This window comes from Moschus berezovskii, chromosome 20 (assembly GCF_049115385.1).
Source record: "Moschus berezovskii isolate FMDL1 chromosome 20, NW_MosBer_1.0, whole genome shotgun sequence".
NCBI classification, from domain to species: domain Eukaryota; kingdom Metazoa; phylum Chordata; class Mammalia; order Artiodactyla; family Moschidae; genus Moschus; species Moschus berezovskii.
The window spans coordinates 47,605,339-47,620,379 of NC_142479.1; the positions used below are offsets into that span (position 1 = coordinate 47,605,339).

General features: G+C 35.9%; 1 protein-coding gene across 14 annotated transcripts in view; it reads left to right on the forward strand.

Annotated features, from left to right (window-relative positions):
* MBTD1 (mbt domain containing 1) overlaps positions 1-15,041 on the forward strand; it is a 72,405-nt gene that overhangs the window by 31,033 nt on the left and 26,331 nt on the right. For 10 of the 14 annotated variants that reach the window (XM_055407531.2, XM_055407526.2, XM_055407527.2 and 7 more), the window contains 4 exons: positions 1,057-1,196; positions 2,483-2,597; positions 3,420-3,505; positions 13,601-13,718. In XM_055407531.2, the coding sequence (XP_055263506.1) occupies positions 1,057-1,196; positions 2,483-2,597; positions 3,420-3,505; positions 13,601-13,718 (459 nt within the window). The remainder of the gene's footprint in view (positions 1-1,056; positions 1,197-2,482; positions 2,598-3,419; positions 3,506-13,600; positions 13,719-15,041) is intronic. The other 4 variants (XM_055407523.2, XM_055407533.2, XM_055407521.2 and 1 more) reach the window with 3 other exon arrangements.

Below are 15,041 nucleotides of genomic sequence, written 5' to 3' on the forward strand. Positions count from 1 at the left end.
AAACATAGGGAAAAAGCTCCTTGACTTTAATCTTGGCATTGATTTATTGGGTAAGACACTAGAAGCACAATTAATAAAAGCTAAAATACACAGTGAGATTACAACAAATTAAAAAGGTTCTACTCAGCAAAGGAAACAATATGTTGAAAAGACAGCCTGCAGGATGGGAGAAAATATTTGTAAACTATACATCTGATGAGGGGTTAATATCCAGAATACACGAAGAACTGTCCAACTCAATAGTGCATAAAAAGCAAATAATACAATTTAAAAATGGGCAAAGCACCTGAATAGATGTTTTTTTCCCAAGAAGACCTACAAATGGCCAATAAATACATGAAAAGGTGCTCAACGTCACTAATCATCAGGGAAATGAAGATGAAAACCACATTGAGATATCACCTCATACCTGTTAGGATGGCTGGTGTCAAAAAGACAAGAGATAACAAGTGTTGAGGAGGATGTGGAGAAAAAGGAACTCATACATCTTGGTGGTAATGTAAACTGGTACAGCCGTTATTGAAAACAGTATGGTGATTCCTCAAAAATTTGAAAATGGAACTACTGTATAATTCAGCAGTCCCACAACTTGTTTTATCTTTTGAGATTCACTTTTTGTTACCCTTATGTTTTAATCTTCGCAATATTTAAAGACCTGTGCTGTGCTTTGTGTTAATCTTCAGTTGTACTGCAACTACTTTTCATCTTTTGTTTATAATCCTTTCAAACATTAGAGCTTATAATGTCTGGCACAAGGTGAGCACTAAGGAAATGTTAGTTGAATCTAACTTATATTTGCGTGTTTTTTGATCCTTTTTAAAGCCTTTTCAGACTTTATTGTCAGTCCTTCTGGAGCCTATAGCCATGGCATCATTCTAGTCTTTCCCCTACCTTTTATTTAGATTTTTCTATCATTTATATAACAGAAGAAATTTTCTATCTGCCTGAAGAAATGTTTTAAAAATTAAAACCTTTAGATAATTGGAGGAATTATTAAACTGTTAGATGAAAATCAGTTTTATGATCATAACACCAGTGTTTTTATTTATTAATTAGCTACCTGTGAAATGTGTGGAATGGTTGGTGTGCGAGATGCTTTTTACTCTAAAACAAAGCGTTTCTGCAGTGTTTCATGTTCAAGAAGTTACTCGTCAAACTCCAAGAAGGCAAGCATTTTGGCCAGACTTCAGGTAACGGTACAGAAACCTTCTTGTTCTTATATCTGTTATTTCTATGCCTTTCACTATTTGTCTGTCATTTGATTGTGATTCACTACACTCTACCTTTACCTAACTGGCCTGTTAGTATTTTATACCCCACATTTTTGAGAAATATGTGAGCCCTAGAGTTTGTCCATTCTATAAAATTTGAGCAGCTGTTATAAATAGAGAAGGCATACTATCCAAAATAAACTGAGTTGTTTGTGTCTTTTTTTTGAAGTAAGTATAAGTGTAATAAATGTCTTTTTATATATATATAAATTGAAGCCATTTTCCCCCCTGGTTTTCTTTGTAATTAGTATCAAGGTAGAAACTTTCAGTGTTGGGAGCAGGGAATGATTTACCGTTTGGTTTTATTTTTCCATTATCTTTGGTTTGTACTTTTGATTGTAACCCATTTGATACCTTGACCAAGGGTATTTGGTTAATCCAACTAACCTTTTTGGAAATCAATCATAATATTAAAAGAAAATCGTCTTTCTATTAATGTACATCGGCGCCTACAAAATGACTGGAATGCCTACAAAACGACCATTTAAGTTATTACTATTGTAGCGTATAAACAACTTTATAAAGGTATCACATAGCTGATTTTTGTAATATATTTTACTTGAATGATCACATTTGTTTTCATCTTATTGTAATAAGGTAGCACATAGCACTGAAAAGATTATTTAAGTTCCCCAAATTAAGGAAATACATCACTTAGATGTATTTCTATATTTCAGATAGACAGCCCCTAGAGATCCTGAGCAATGGTCTGTACCCAAATGGATGGCAGTTTGTCACACTGTGAATTTGGCCCATGATCATTTTGTCATTGATCTTTTGCATTAGCACTAAAGGTATAAATCTCAGTCACTTGCTGTTTAAACATTGAATTATTTTTTTCTTATATAAATAGCAATGCTTAGCAACCTGCATGAGTGAATAACCACTGGATTTATCTAGTACAAGAGGGAATCAGTTATCCACCACAGCCTGTATTTTAACATTTTATGGGATAGTTTTTTATTAATATATTAATTCGCATATTGCTATTTAAGTCTGTGCCAGCTGTGCTACCCATATTAGATATCTACATTGTAGCAGAACTCCAGAAAACATTTCTCATGTGAATTTTCTTGTATGTTTCCTCTGCTTTAATAATTTTCTAAACCCTCAATGTTTCCTTAAAATTAGTAGTATGCAATCAAATTAGTTTTCAGATTTGGGGGTGGGAATGATAAAGAATCCTATTTACTTAACTCTTCTTGTTTTAGGGTAAGCCTCCAACAAAGAAAGCAAAAGTTCTTCAGAAACAACCTTTAGTTGCTAAACTAGCTGCATATGCTCAGTATCAAGCTACCTTACAAAATCAAGCAAAGACTAAATCAGGTAATATGGGTGAATGCAATAGAGGTAAAATATTTGGTACTAATTCATCTAGTTTTAATTAATAACATTTTAATTTTGGATTCTGTTAACTAGGCTATTTCTGTTCCCTATTTGCACATATGACACTAGGCTTCTTTGATTTCAGTAAATTATCCTAAAAAAGTATAGTGTTCCCAACTTATGGTGCTTGTGACAGTCTCCTTAATAATACTCTTTTTTATTTGGTTTATTATTTATTTTTAACTCACTGATTCTCTAGCTGTGGACAGTGGGAAGCGTTGTGGTGATAAGGCAAAGAAATATGACATTAGGCTTCAAAGGGATTGGGGAGAAGAGAGTAACAAGAGAAAGAGATTGAGGAAAGGATCTTTTCTAACAGAAAGATTCTTAACAGAAATGCAAAAGCAAGGCAGTAAGTAGGGACTAAGACAATAAAGAACCATAGTGAAAGTATTAGGTGGTAGATACTGGATAGAAATTTCAGTGAAGTGTGCAGTTAGAGCTACATGGAAATAAAACACAGGAGCAGTCAGAACATTGTTATCCTGAACATATCTTTTTTCAGTTGTTCTTTGTTTCTTATAATTTGAGAACTTGCCTCACTTCCCAAGGAGCATATCTTGTGTGTAGGAAAGTTAAAACTATTTGTTTGCAAATATGATATATGCTAAAGTTCATGTTTATTTACCGAAGTTTTGTCTTTGTAGGAAAAAACTTAATTTAGAGGTGATAAATTTGTGTCATTTCACATTATAAAGTAATAACCTTCTTACAAATAGAAGATCTGAGAACTCCAATATATCTAAACTTATTTTATTTCAGCAGCAGTCTCCACAGAAGGTTTCAACTGGGGTAACTACATCAATAGCAATAGCTTTATAGCAGCTCCAGTTACCTGCTTTAAACATGTGAGTATGGAATTTTCTGTTTGTATAAAACGCTTAGTCATCATTTAAATCTGAAGGCACAGTAGCATTTTTTAAACATATTATCCTTAGAAGGTCTTTATTTTATGCATCATAATGGAAATGTTTCTTTTTTATTAATTATTGTACTTACTAATAGTTACATAACCTTAAATTTTATAAATAAAGGTTTCTTTTAAAGACATTGCAAGTTGAAATTATTTTAAATGGGGAAGGCATGAGTCTCATCCAATTTTCATATTAAGTTGTACCGTATAAAATTACTTGTTTTGTGTATCAGAAATAGTTGGATATTAGCAAAATCACTTGGGTCAATGTCATAGAAACCATCCATTGTATGTTACCTAAATTTTTGTGATTTGACCTAATAATTGAGAAGAGGAAAGATCTAGTTTTGTTTGGTCACAAGTATAAAATCACAAAAACAAAGAAGGAACTATTAGCAATATAGTATTGTGGATTGAAATTATTTTTTGCAAGATGTTCCTTTTAACAAGTGGATTGTCACAGACATTTGAAGTAATTGAGAGTTATGTTTAAAATGTATCTAATGATAAATTCTTTCCTTTTGATTTAATTCCTTTTGATTCAATTATTTGTGCTTAATTCTCTTCAATACTTTTTTAACCTGACTATAAGTTTTAATTTATATTTAAAGGTTCTATCTGCTACTGACCGTGTATAAGAAGAAAAGAATTTAGAAAGTTAATGAGTGAAGTTTTGTGTACACTTAACATATTGTTAACTTAGGGCTTTCCTGTTAAATAATAGCATGTGAACAAAACTGCGCTTGAGTTCTTGCTGTGGAAATCAAAATAAATTTTAATTCATTTGTGGCCAATAAAGGGTCTTGATCAAGGCCAGGCATATTAATTCAGTGGTAGAAATATAAATTAAAACCAAATTCATTCGTTTGCTAACTTTTCTTTCTTGAAAGTACAGGTGTTAAGGCCTTAGTCAGTGGCCTGCTATCTGAACCAGCCTAAGTGGAATCTTAGACACTACAATATACTGTAGCTGATATATTTTATTGAAATGTTGGTAGTAGTGTCATACTTGTGAGTGTTAATACATGGCCCCAGTAACTTTCATGAGAACTACAAAACAAATCTTTAATTCTCCTCTCTTGAGATAGTTCTTTTCTGATACAAAGAGTATCAGAATTAGATTAATTCCTCATTTATAATAACTCTTCCATTGCAGCCTTCTGGAACATTTGTTTGTTGTTTTCCTTCTGGGTAGCCTTTATCTCTTTTTCTATCTTTATTTAGTATTTTGGTTTTCTAGGTTTAATATCATAAGCCATGTCCAGCTATTTTATATAAGTAGTCAGAATATTTTAAAAATAATATTTCAAAGTCCCAAGATATAATATTTTATTTCATGTTGGTATCTTTGAATAGTAATACTGTGTTAAAGTTCTTTGCAAGAAAATCTCTATTATAATGAAATTGTTTTTTTGTTTTTTACAATTGAAAAAAGAATAGAGCAGCTAACTTTAGCTTTATGGTTAATAAGGATACTATGGGATCTCTTATTTCTCATTTACCAGCAAACTATCTTGTCACCCAGTGCCTTCCTGCTCCACTTATCTTCCTTTACTGTCTTTTCCTTATTAACTAGAAAATATTTTCTATTTTTAGTGTCTTACTGTATTTTAGTGCAAAATGAGTTTGCTTTGTTGCCTTAACCAGCATTTTTATTTGAAGTCATTTTATTTAGAAGGTGAGACTTCCCTGTTGTACTTGATTTTGTCCTTTAGAGTTGACTCTTCATGTTTCTACCCCTTAAACAGTTTTTGCAGTCTCCAAAGAAAAGTACTAGCTTTTAGCTTTATTGTCGCTAGGAGGAGCTGCAGGCACAGGGTCCTGCCTTGACTCATCAGTTTTCCGATCTTCTAACACTTGATGCCTGCTCTAACACTTGTTCATCAGTAAGGCCCCTTCCTCCACACTCTATACCTGCATTGTCTCCAGCTTGAGCACAGGTTAAGAGCCTTTCCCTACTCCAAGAGGATTCTTTTTCAAGCATAATTTTTAAAAACATTCAATCTGTGAGAATTTCCTGGCACTCCAGAGATTAGGACTCTGTGCTTTAACTGATGGGTCCCAGGCTCCATTCCTGGTTAGGAAACTGAAATCCTGCAAGCCAGGCAGCACTGCAAAAAAAAAAAAAAGTCTAAAATCATGGAAACAGAACTGTCCTGGTTGAACCAGACTTGAGTGTAAGGTGGTGTCACAGCTTTGACTGCCTGCTTCTTTAACATAACTCAACCTCTTATGCAGTAAGGACCCCAGGTAAATACTTTATATATTCCAATACTTAAAAATGATTATGATTAGTTCTGAAAGCATAGAATTTCAGTAGACTTCCTCTTTACCATAGTCTAGTCTGTCTTTAAATTTCTGGAACGTTTCTGCAAAATATGTCATAGGACAGTACTCTCTCTGAATATTGCTGTCATTATGCTTAATGGTTTATATAGTCAATCACTCAATTACTTTTTACATTCTTTATCAGTGTAAATGGATTCAAGTTGTCATTATATCTACTTAGAAATCTGCATATTATTGCTGTGTATCTGATACAACTTTCATTTTATCTGGGTGATAGTTTTCAGACTTCTTTTATTTTTTAAGGATTACAGTTCCTCTTTTTTCTAATAAGCCTAGCTAGGATAAAGGAAATTTATACCAGTTGGCCTGACAAGAGTGGAATGAATTGACTGGAGCCTCGGCCCCTGACTCTTGGCTTTCCCTTCTTTGGCAGTGTCTGTGGTTGGAAACCACTAAATTTGGTAATATCATTTAAAAAAAAATTTATTGGAGTATAATTGTTTATAGTATTGTGTTGGTTTCAAGGGTTAGGTAATATCATTTTAAATTATTCCTAAGTCATAGGGTCACAAAGCTATAAATTATCTTGAAAATTATCTAGCTCATCTACTCCATCTCTTATTATAAATGAAGAAACTCTTGCTACCTTTTTCAGTAGCTGGATTGAAATTTTCAACTTTGGGCTTTAACCTGCAGTTTTTGTTTTATTTTCTTTTTAATTCTATTTATTTATTTTTGGCTGTGCTGAGTCTTCGTTGCTGTGCAGGCTTTTCTCTAGTTGCAGAGAGAAACTCTAGTTTCAGTGTATAGGCTTCTCAGTCGTGGCTTCTCCCGCTGCACAACAGGGGCTCTAGGACACATGGGCTTCAATAATTGGGGCAAATGGACTCAGTAGTTGTGGCTCCCAGGCTTTAGAACAGGCTCTAGTAGTTGTAGTGCGTAGGCTTAGTTGCTTCACGGCATGTGGGATCTTCCCAGACCAGGGATTAAACCCCAGTCTCTTGCATTGGCAGGTGGATTATTAACTACTGAGCCACCAGGGAAGCCCTTGTTTTTGTTTTGTTTTGTTTTAATGGTTTTGAATTAAGCCCATATAGGAAAAACCCTTCTGTGTTTCACCTTAACACAACTACAAATGCCGTACTTCTGATACCAGATGAGTGGGTTTTCTGCCCATCAAGTATTTCTCTGACACCAGCTGAGTATCCTACAATTTAGTTTAATTCTGACACTGTCTATCTGGAATTATCATCAGATCCCACACTTACAGGCTCAGTCCCACAAGACTGCCGCCATTCCAAACACCAGTTGCAAGTCCCACATTGTCATCTCTGCTTTTGGCAGATTTGCTCTAAATCAGGGTTCCCATGACCCCTTCATTGGATTTGATAATTTGCTAGAATGGCTCACAGAATTCAGAGAAATGGTTTATATCTTATCATTAAGGATATAATAAAAGAGATGAACAACCAGGTGAAGAGATACGTAGCACAGGCTATGTGAGAAGGAGCACAGTTTCCATGCTCTCTCAGGTGCACCACTCTCCCAGCACCTTCACTCATCCACCAGCCCAATCCTGTCTGTTGGGATTTTTATGGAGGCTTCATCACATAGGCATAATGGGTCGTTAACTCAGTCTACAACTCCTTTCCCTTTCCTGGAAGATGGATGGTGTGGCTGAAAATTCCAAGAAGCTTTTAATCAGAGTTTGTATGGTGACCAACTCCCATCCTGAAGCTATCTAGGGACCCACAAAGAGATGCCTCATTAGAACAAAAGACACCACTGTCATCCAAGAAATTGCATAGGATTTAGGAGCTCTGTGTCTGGAATCAAGTTCAAAGATCAAATATTAGAACAAAAGATGTGTCTAGTGCTCTTATCACTTAGGAAATTACAAAGGCTGTGAAACCTCTATACCAGGAACAGGGCCAGGACCTAATCTATTTTTTTTATTTCACAGCTTCTAAAAGCAGTAACCTTATCTTTACTAACTGTGGAAAAATCTTCAAAATATTTCTGCAGTACTACATTCCAGTTAGGTACCCTATGTTAATGGAATTCACAGACTCTTTTCTCCAGTTGGCATTTATGTTTGAACCCAAGAGAGTTGTTCTGTATATATGCAGAATATTTAGCCTTAAAGCATTCTTAACTTTTCTAATATTGTAGTCTTTTAAATAGATACACTCTATTCCCCATTATTTCTTTATAAAATCAAGTACAGAGAAGTTCCGTGGTACCTAATGATTAGAATTTCAGGCCTTCACTGCCATGGCCCAGATTCAGTCCTTGGTAGGGGCACTAAGATACCATAAGCCATGCAGCATGGCCAAAATAAAAAAATCAAGTAGAATATTTCTTTCAGGATTGCAGGGGGAAATATCAGTAACCTCAGATATGCAGATTACACCACCCTTAGAGCAGAAAGTGAAGAGGAACTGAAGAGCCTCTTGATAAAAGTGAAAGAGAGTGAAAAAGCTGACTTAAAACTCAGCATTCAGAAAACTAAGATTTTGGCATCTAGTCCCATCACTTCATGGCAAATAGATAGGGAAACAATGGAAACAGTGACAGACTTTATTTTTGGGGGCTCCAAAATCACTGCATATAGTGACTGCAGCCATGAAATTAAAAGACGCTTGCTTCTTGGAAGAAAGCTATGACCAACCTAGAGAGCATATTAAAAAGCAGAGACATCACTTTCCCGACAAAAGCTGTGGTTTTTCCAGTAGTCATGTATGGATGTGAGAGTTGGACTATAAAGAAAGCTGAGCACCGAAAAATTGATGCTTTTGAACTGTGGTGTTGGAGAAGACTCTTGCAAGTCCTTTGGATTGCGGGTAGATCAAACCAGTCAGTCCTCAAGGAAATCAGTCCTGAATGTTCATTGGAGGGACTGATACTAAAGCTCCACTACTTTGGCCACATGATGTGAAGAGCTGAGTAATTGGAAAAGACCCTGATGCTGGGAAAGATTGAAGACAGGAGAAGGGGACATCAGAGGATGAGATGGTTGGATGGCATCACCGACTCGATGGACACGAGCAAGCTCCACGAGTTGGTGATGGACAGGGAAGCCTGCTATGGGGTCACAGAGTCGGACATGACTGAGTGACTGAACTGAAGCATTACAGCACAGGCCAAAATGTATCAATATCAAATGTATATGAATCTTAAAAAGCTAAAATCATATGCCTTTAATTATGAGTTTACAGACTTCAAATTTCTTTTGTTTGGTACCTGAACTATATATTCTGATGTCAGTTTATTGATACTGTCCTTGCTAAAAGCAGAAATGTAATCATCCTACTTTTTTTCTCCCTTGAAAATAGTTGTAGTTACATAATTTTTAAAAAGGTCCTTTGCCTCCACAAATAGCACCTTGTATTGCTTACATGATGTTTTCTAATCCTCTCTTTTGGTCCAGCTGTTTTGAAAGGGATAAAGTTATAAATATTTCTTTGCAACAGGCATTAAAAATATTTTTTAATATATATATTAAGGAGAAAAAGGCTTTTTGTTTGTGTATGTGTGGCAACAATGGTTTATTAGTAAAACTTGGGTCTATGTTTATTAGTAAAATAGCCTCTTTCAAATAAAACTGTTCTTTGTTTTTTTCCCCTAGCTTTAACCATGCATAAATAACTCCACTGAAAATAAATACAACTTCACATCCTTTTTAACTGAAGGTAGAGTTTTCAGTATGTCATCCTAGATTGCAGAGTTTCTTTCTCATGGAAGTAGAACTTGATAATAGTTTCTGGTACTTGTTAGTACTCTAATTTAGCTATTGTGTTGCCACAAAACAAATTCTCTGCAGGAAAGCAGTGGCTTCTGATAAAATATATATATAATAAAATAAAAATAATCTGTTTCAAGGAAGGCCTAAGTAATTTAGATTATTTTCATTTAATATTTTTTAAAAATTATGAACTACTTTATGCTTTTCAAATTAGTAACCACTACTTCCTTTCTCTTTACATACCCTAGCATTCCATATATATATATATTTTTTTTTAGCTTTATTTACCTATTTATTTTTGGCTGTGCTGGGTCTTCGTTGCTACACGCAGGCCTTCTCTAGTCTCAGCTAGCAGGGGCTTCTCATTACAGTGACTTCTCTTGTTGAAGAGCAGCTAAGCTCAAGAGTGCACTAGCTTCAGTAGTTGTGGCACGTGCCTGTTAGTTACCCCACGGCTAGGGTTCCCAGACGGCTAGCGTTCCCAGAACCCACGTCCCCTGCATTGGCAGGTGGATTCTTAACCACAGGACCATGAGGGAAGTCTGACATTGCCTCATTCTTAATCTCATTTTCACCCCAAGCATCCCATTTTTTCTTTGTACTTTCCTTGTACTCCCATCCCCCTGCTATTGTGCGTGTGTGCTAAGTCGCCTCAGTCATGACCAACTCTTTGCGACCCTATGGATGGTAGCCCTCCAGGCTCCTCTGTCAATGGGATTCTCCAGGCAACCATACTGGAGTGGGTTGCCATGCTCTTCTCCAAGGGATCTTCCCCCGTCTCCTATGTCTCCTTCATTGGCAGGTCGATTCTTTACCACTAGCACCACTTGGGAAGCCCTCCTCCTATGACCCAACCCCAAAAGTAGGTCCTGTTATCAGATCAAAAGGTGAGTGGATTTTCTGGAGAAAGAGGGAACTTTTATTTTTCTGTTCCTACTTTCTGTCAATTCCAGCAAATGACATTTAGGACTTCTAATTCTTTTCTAGTCAATTTCCTATAATGTTTTTTCCCCTTTTGGCCATATAATAGCTTATCTTTCTCTCCTAGTTGCACTTTAGTCACCATATGCCTATTAGTCAAAGTATTTTAATGGTGGCTTTTTGTATATTTGCCATATCATTATTAGGATCAATAATAGTTACCAGTGTACAACTTCAGGGCTAACTTCTGCCCTCTTGAATTCTATTACTGCTGAAGATTGTGATTATCAAAAGTTACAGGTTTTTGGCTCTGTGGAGGGAAATCTGTATTTCTCCCACAAAGCATCCTGTGTGTAATGTGTCAGCCTTCTGAGAATCTAAATACTAGCCATCTTGGCTATTGGACTATCTGGGAATGTTCTTAAAGTACAGAAAAAGTAAGAATCCCATTCAGTTACTTTCTTACGGAGAGTCAGGTGGAGGTTATCTTACATTTGTGTTGGGGAGCCCTCAGCATTTGGATTTGGCCATGACCTGCAGGACCTGATGACAGCTTACCTTACAGGGAAGGAGAGTCGCTCCCAGATAGCCCTCACGAGTGGCCCTGGAGCAGGAAGTGATGAAGCAGATCTTCCTGGTTTGGGAGGAACCTGAGATGGACCTCTCGTCCTGAGTCTGGAAGGTAAATTTGTTGTTACCTGTAAATGATGGTTCTGCTAGTCCATGCTATGCCAATCCAGACTTTCAGAGGTATCCCTCCTGCCAGCAAGAGAAGACAGATGACTTGGCTGAAGATGGCTCTCGAGCCCTGGGTCATTTAGTCTTCCACACTTAAGAATATCCATTTTAAACAAAAGGGCAGCTGTATCTTTAATATTCCTTTACTGTTTCAACACATTGAGCACATACTATGCAGTGACGATTGTGCTCTTTTTTGTTACTGTTTTTGTTCATTTTTTTTCTTAGAGTGAACCATATGGATTGGTTTAAGAGGGCCTAGCAGAACCACAACATTACAGGCAAGAACAAATGTCACTTTCTGCTACTTTCTCCTATACCAATCCAGACTGTAGGGACGAAAACATAACATCCCCCAACTAAAGTGAGCATTAACTTTATTTTCTAAGTGAGCAAGCATATCGACACTTGTTTTTTTAATAAAATGTGACTAAAAGGTATTTTCTCCAAACAATTGTTAAAATACTTAAAAAAAAAAAAAAGTCAGTATGACATTGTCACACCTAACTAAAAAGGGAGTCCTCTATGCCAAATTCTTTTAGCAGTAGCAGTGTGCTCATCTTTACACACAGCTTGTCAGCATAACCACGCATCTTCCTTCTTAATGAAAAATAAAGCCCATTTCATAAGATTTGGCAGCCAAACAAAGAGGAATGGATATCCTACCTTAATTTAATGCATACATTTCACTACATCTGTCTGCTGTAATTGGTTTATCCTCACAGAAATTAACACCTGGTCTTTGTGTTAATATATGGTAGCTTAATCTGTTACCTATCTTCCTTCCAGCCTCTCCTTTTCTGATCATATCTGCTGGCAATAGGGATGGCCCTACAGTCTAGAATGATGTAGGGGGAGATAGCAGAACCTGAAGAGTCCATTCTTTCAATTTAAAAATAGCAGAAAGAGATAGTCATAATGGATGTATTATTTTTTGTACAGCTCAGGAAGATAGTTATGTGTATCCTTCCAGAATTAGAAATACTTGAGATAGGCCACTATATCCAAGTGATTGAAGTATATTCTTTGCTTGCTACTTAAAGAAATAGCCATAAGTTGAATCTGTGTTTGGTTTCTAGACTTATCCTAGTTCAGTATTATTTGATATTTTCTTCCTGTCCTTCAGAAATTCCTTAAGCTATTGAGAGCATACGGGTTGAGTACTGTTTTAAGCTAACCCTCTTTTGTGTTAGTGACTACCCAAGATGAGCAGCCTTGCATGGACATTTGCCCAGTGTTCAGATGGACTAGTTTGTGTGACTCTTGGATATCTTTGTGTTTAGTCATCTTTTAGCCTTGAAACTATTTTGTCTTTTCCTGATTTGTTCATGTTATCAAGTCTTTTACATCCTTACCTAATACTTCTTGTGATCAGGGTTCTGAATTGTATTTAATGAGGAGCTCATTTTCAAGGGCCACAGAGACTGTTTGGTATTATCAGCATTTAAATTCCTAAATTCACTTTGGTTTAATTAGCCATTGCTAAATTCCAAATAATGGTAAACTGCCTCAAATTTAAGGATTAAAATATAATGAAAATTGTAATTTGGAAACACACTAAATGTTGGCAGATCCCTTCATGATATTAATTTAATTAGTTTTCTGAGTCCCCATCTTAACCATTTGTGTGGAGGCTGATTACTACCAGATCTAACATTGAAAGTTTTCTTTGTTTATTGTAATTCCTGCGTGAGAAATTTTGAAATAAGAAATCGTTTAACAATTTACCATGTACGATTCTCAAAAATCTCTTTAACTTCACCGTTTTAACAACTTTATCTGGTGCTTTTGCCACAAGTCTGTTTTAACAGACTATATTTCTGTTCTGCGAACTTAACTGAAGTTGAAAATACAGATAACTAAGTTTTGTTTCTCTGTGTTGTTGGAAACCACATTGCTGATTGGAATTCTTTCTTTCTACTCTTTAGCCAGATCTTTTAAAATTAGAGGTTAAGGTAAAGTACATTCATTCAGTTCATGATAAAATAATGAATTTTTAAGTCAACTTTTTCCTGTGAAACCTAATATCAGGTTTGTTATTTGGCATTTATAAAAATTACTCTCAAGTCTTATATTTGAGCACTATTGAATTTTGAACTGGATATGGATCAGTTCTAGTATATGTGAATTCTCTTCGTCTTGAGCTTGTCCCTAACACTGGCTTTTTCTAAATAGAATTCTGTGATGCAAGGAGAAACAATTATATTTTTAGAAAAAATGAATTAAATTGTATTTTTAGTTTAATGTTACCATGATTGAATAGTAGTGCTTAATTTTGAACCATGTATTTTAGACTTTATTTAATAAGATGATAATTTAATAATTTTTATATGACAGGCACCTATGGGGACCTGCTGGGGTGATATCTCAGAAAATGTGAGAGTAGAAGTTCCCAATACAGACTGCAGCCTACCTACCAAAGTCTTCTGGATCGCTGGAATAGTAAAATTAGCAGGTGAAAAACATGCATAATACTTCACTTTAAAAAATCACTTTTATCTGTAATTTGTAAGAAAGCATATTTGTAAATTTTCAAGTATTGCCAAATAAGTATAATATAGGGCAGAGGTTAGCACATTTTTTTTCTGTTAAAAAAAAAAACAATATTTTCAGCTTTGTGAGCAAAGCAATCTCTGTCACAGCCATTTAACTCTACTATCATAGCATAGGAGCAGCCAAAGCAATGCATAAATGAATAGGCATGGCTGTGTTCTAGTAAAACTTTATTATGGGCACTAAAATTTGAGTTTCATATAATTGTTAAATATCATAAAATATTACTTTACCTCTAATTTTTTTTCCAATCATTTAAAAATGTAAAAACTATTCTTGATGACAGTAGGCCAAATCTGTGGACTCTGTAGTTTCCTCAACCTCTGATACAGGGAAATACTTCGGAAAGTAACAAAAAGTAGTAAAAAAAAGTGATATGGTCCATAATATCAGAGGTAAACTAATGATGAAAAGTTCATCTATTTTGGGTACTACGTTTTCTTCAGTCCCACCTCTTCCATATATCCCAGCCCTTTTTACATTGTTGCCCATGAAGTAAATATGTTAGGTATCTACTATATTAGACCTTGCAGGCAGGTGATGTGCAGACTTAAAAGATTTCTTTTTTTGGTGAGCTTCAGTTCAGTTCAGTTCAGTCGCTCAGTCATGTCCGACCCTTTGCGACCCCATGAATCACAGCACGCCAGGCCTCCCTGTACATCACCAACTCCCGGAGTTCACTCAAACTCATGTCCATCGAGGTGGTGATGCCATCCAGCCATCTCATTCTCTGTCGTCCCTTTCTCCTCCTGCCCCCAGTCCCTCCCAGCATCAGAGTCTTTTCCAGTGAATCAACTCTACATCTGCTAAATATTGAATACATTTTATGACAAGGTACTTAGTAAGTGGTATAGCAGGATACTGTGATACTTCAGAGCAGGAGCAGCCACTCAGATAATAAAAAGTATCCTGAGATTACTGGCAGGGGTATCTTACTCATCCTACTCTTTCTAGTCTTATCTCCAGCCATCTTCCCAAAAATGGCCTGCCTATTCCACCCTGTGTACTGCTGATAGACTTAATTTACCTAAAATGATCTCAATTCCATTTTCTATCTTTAGTGGCTTCTTTGTCCTTAAAGGATCAGGATGGTCAGCATTTACAGCTGTTAAGTTTCGCTGTACACCACTGAACAGACTTTTTATTGTTCCCCGACATAAATGATCTGTTCTGCTGAGATTGGTTTTCCTGCTCTCTCACACAGCATGATCCGTGTCACCTTCAT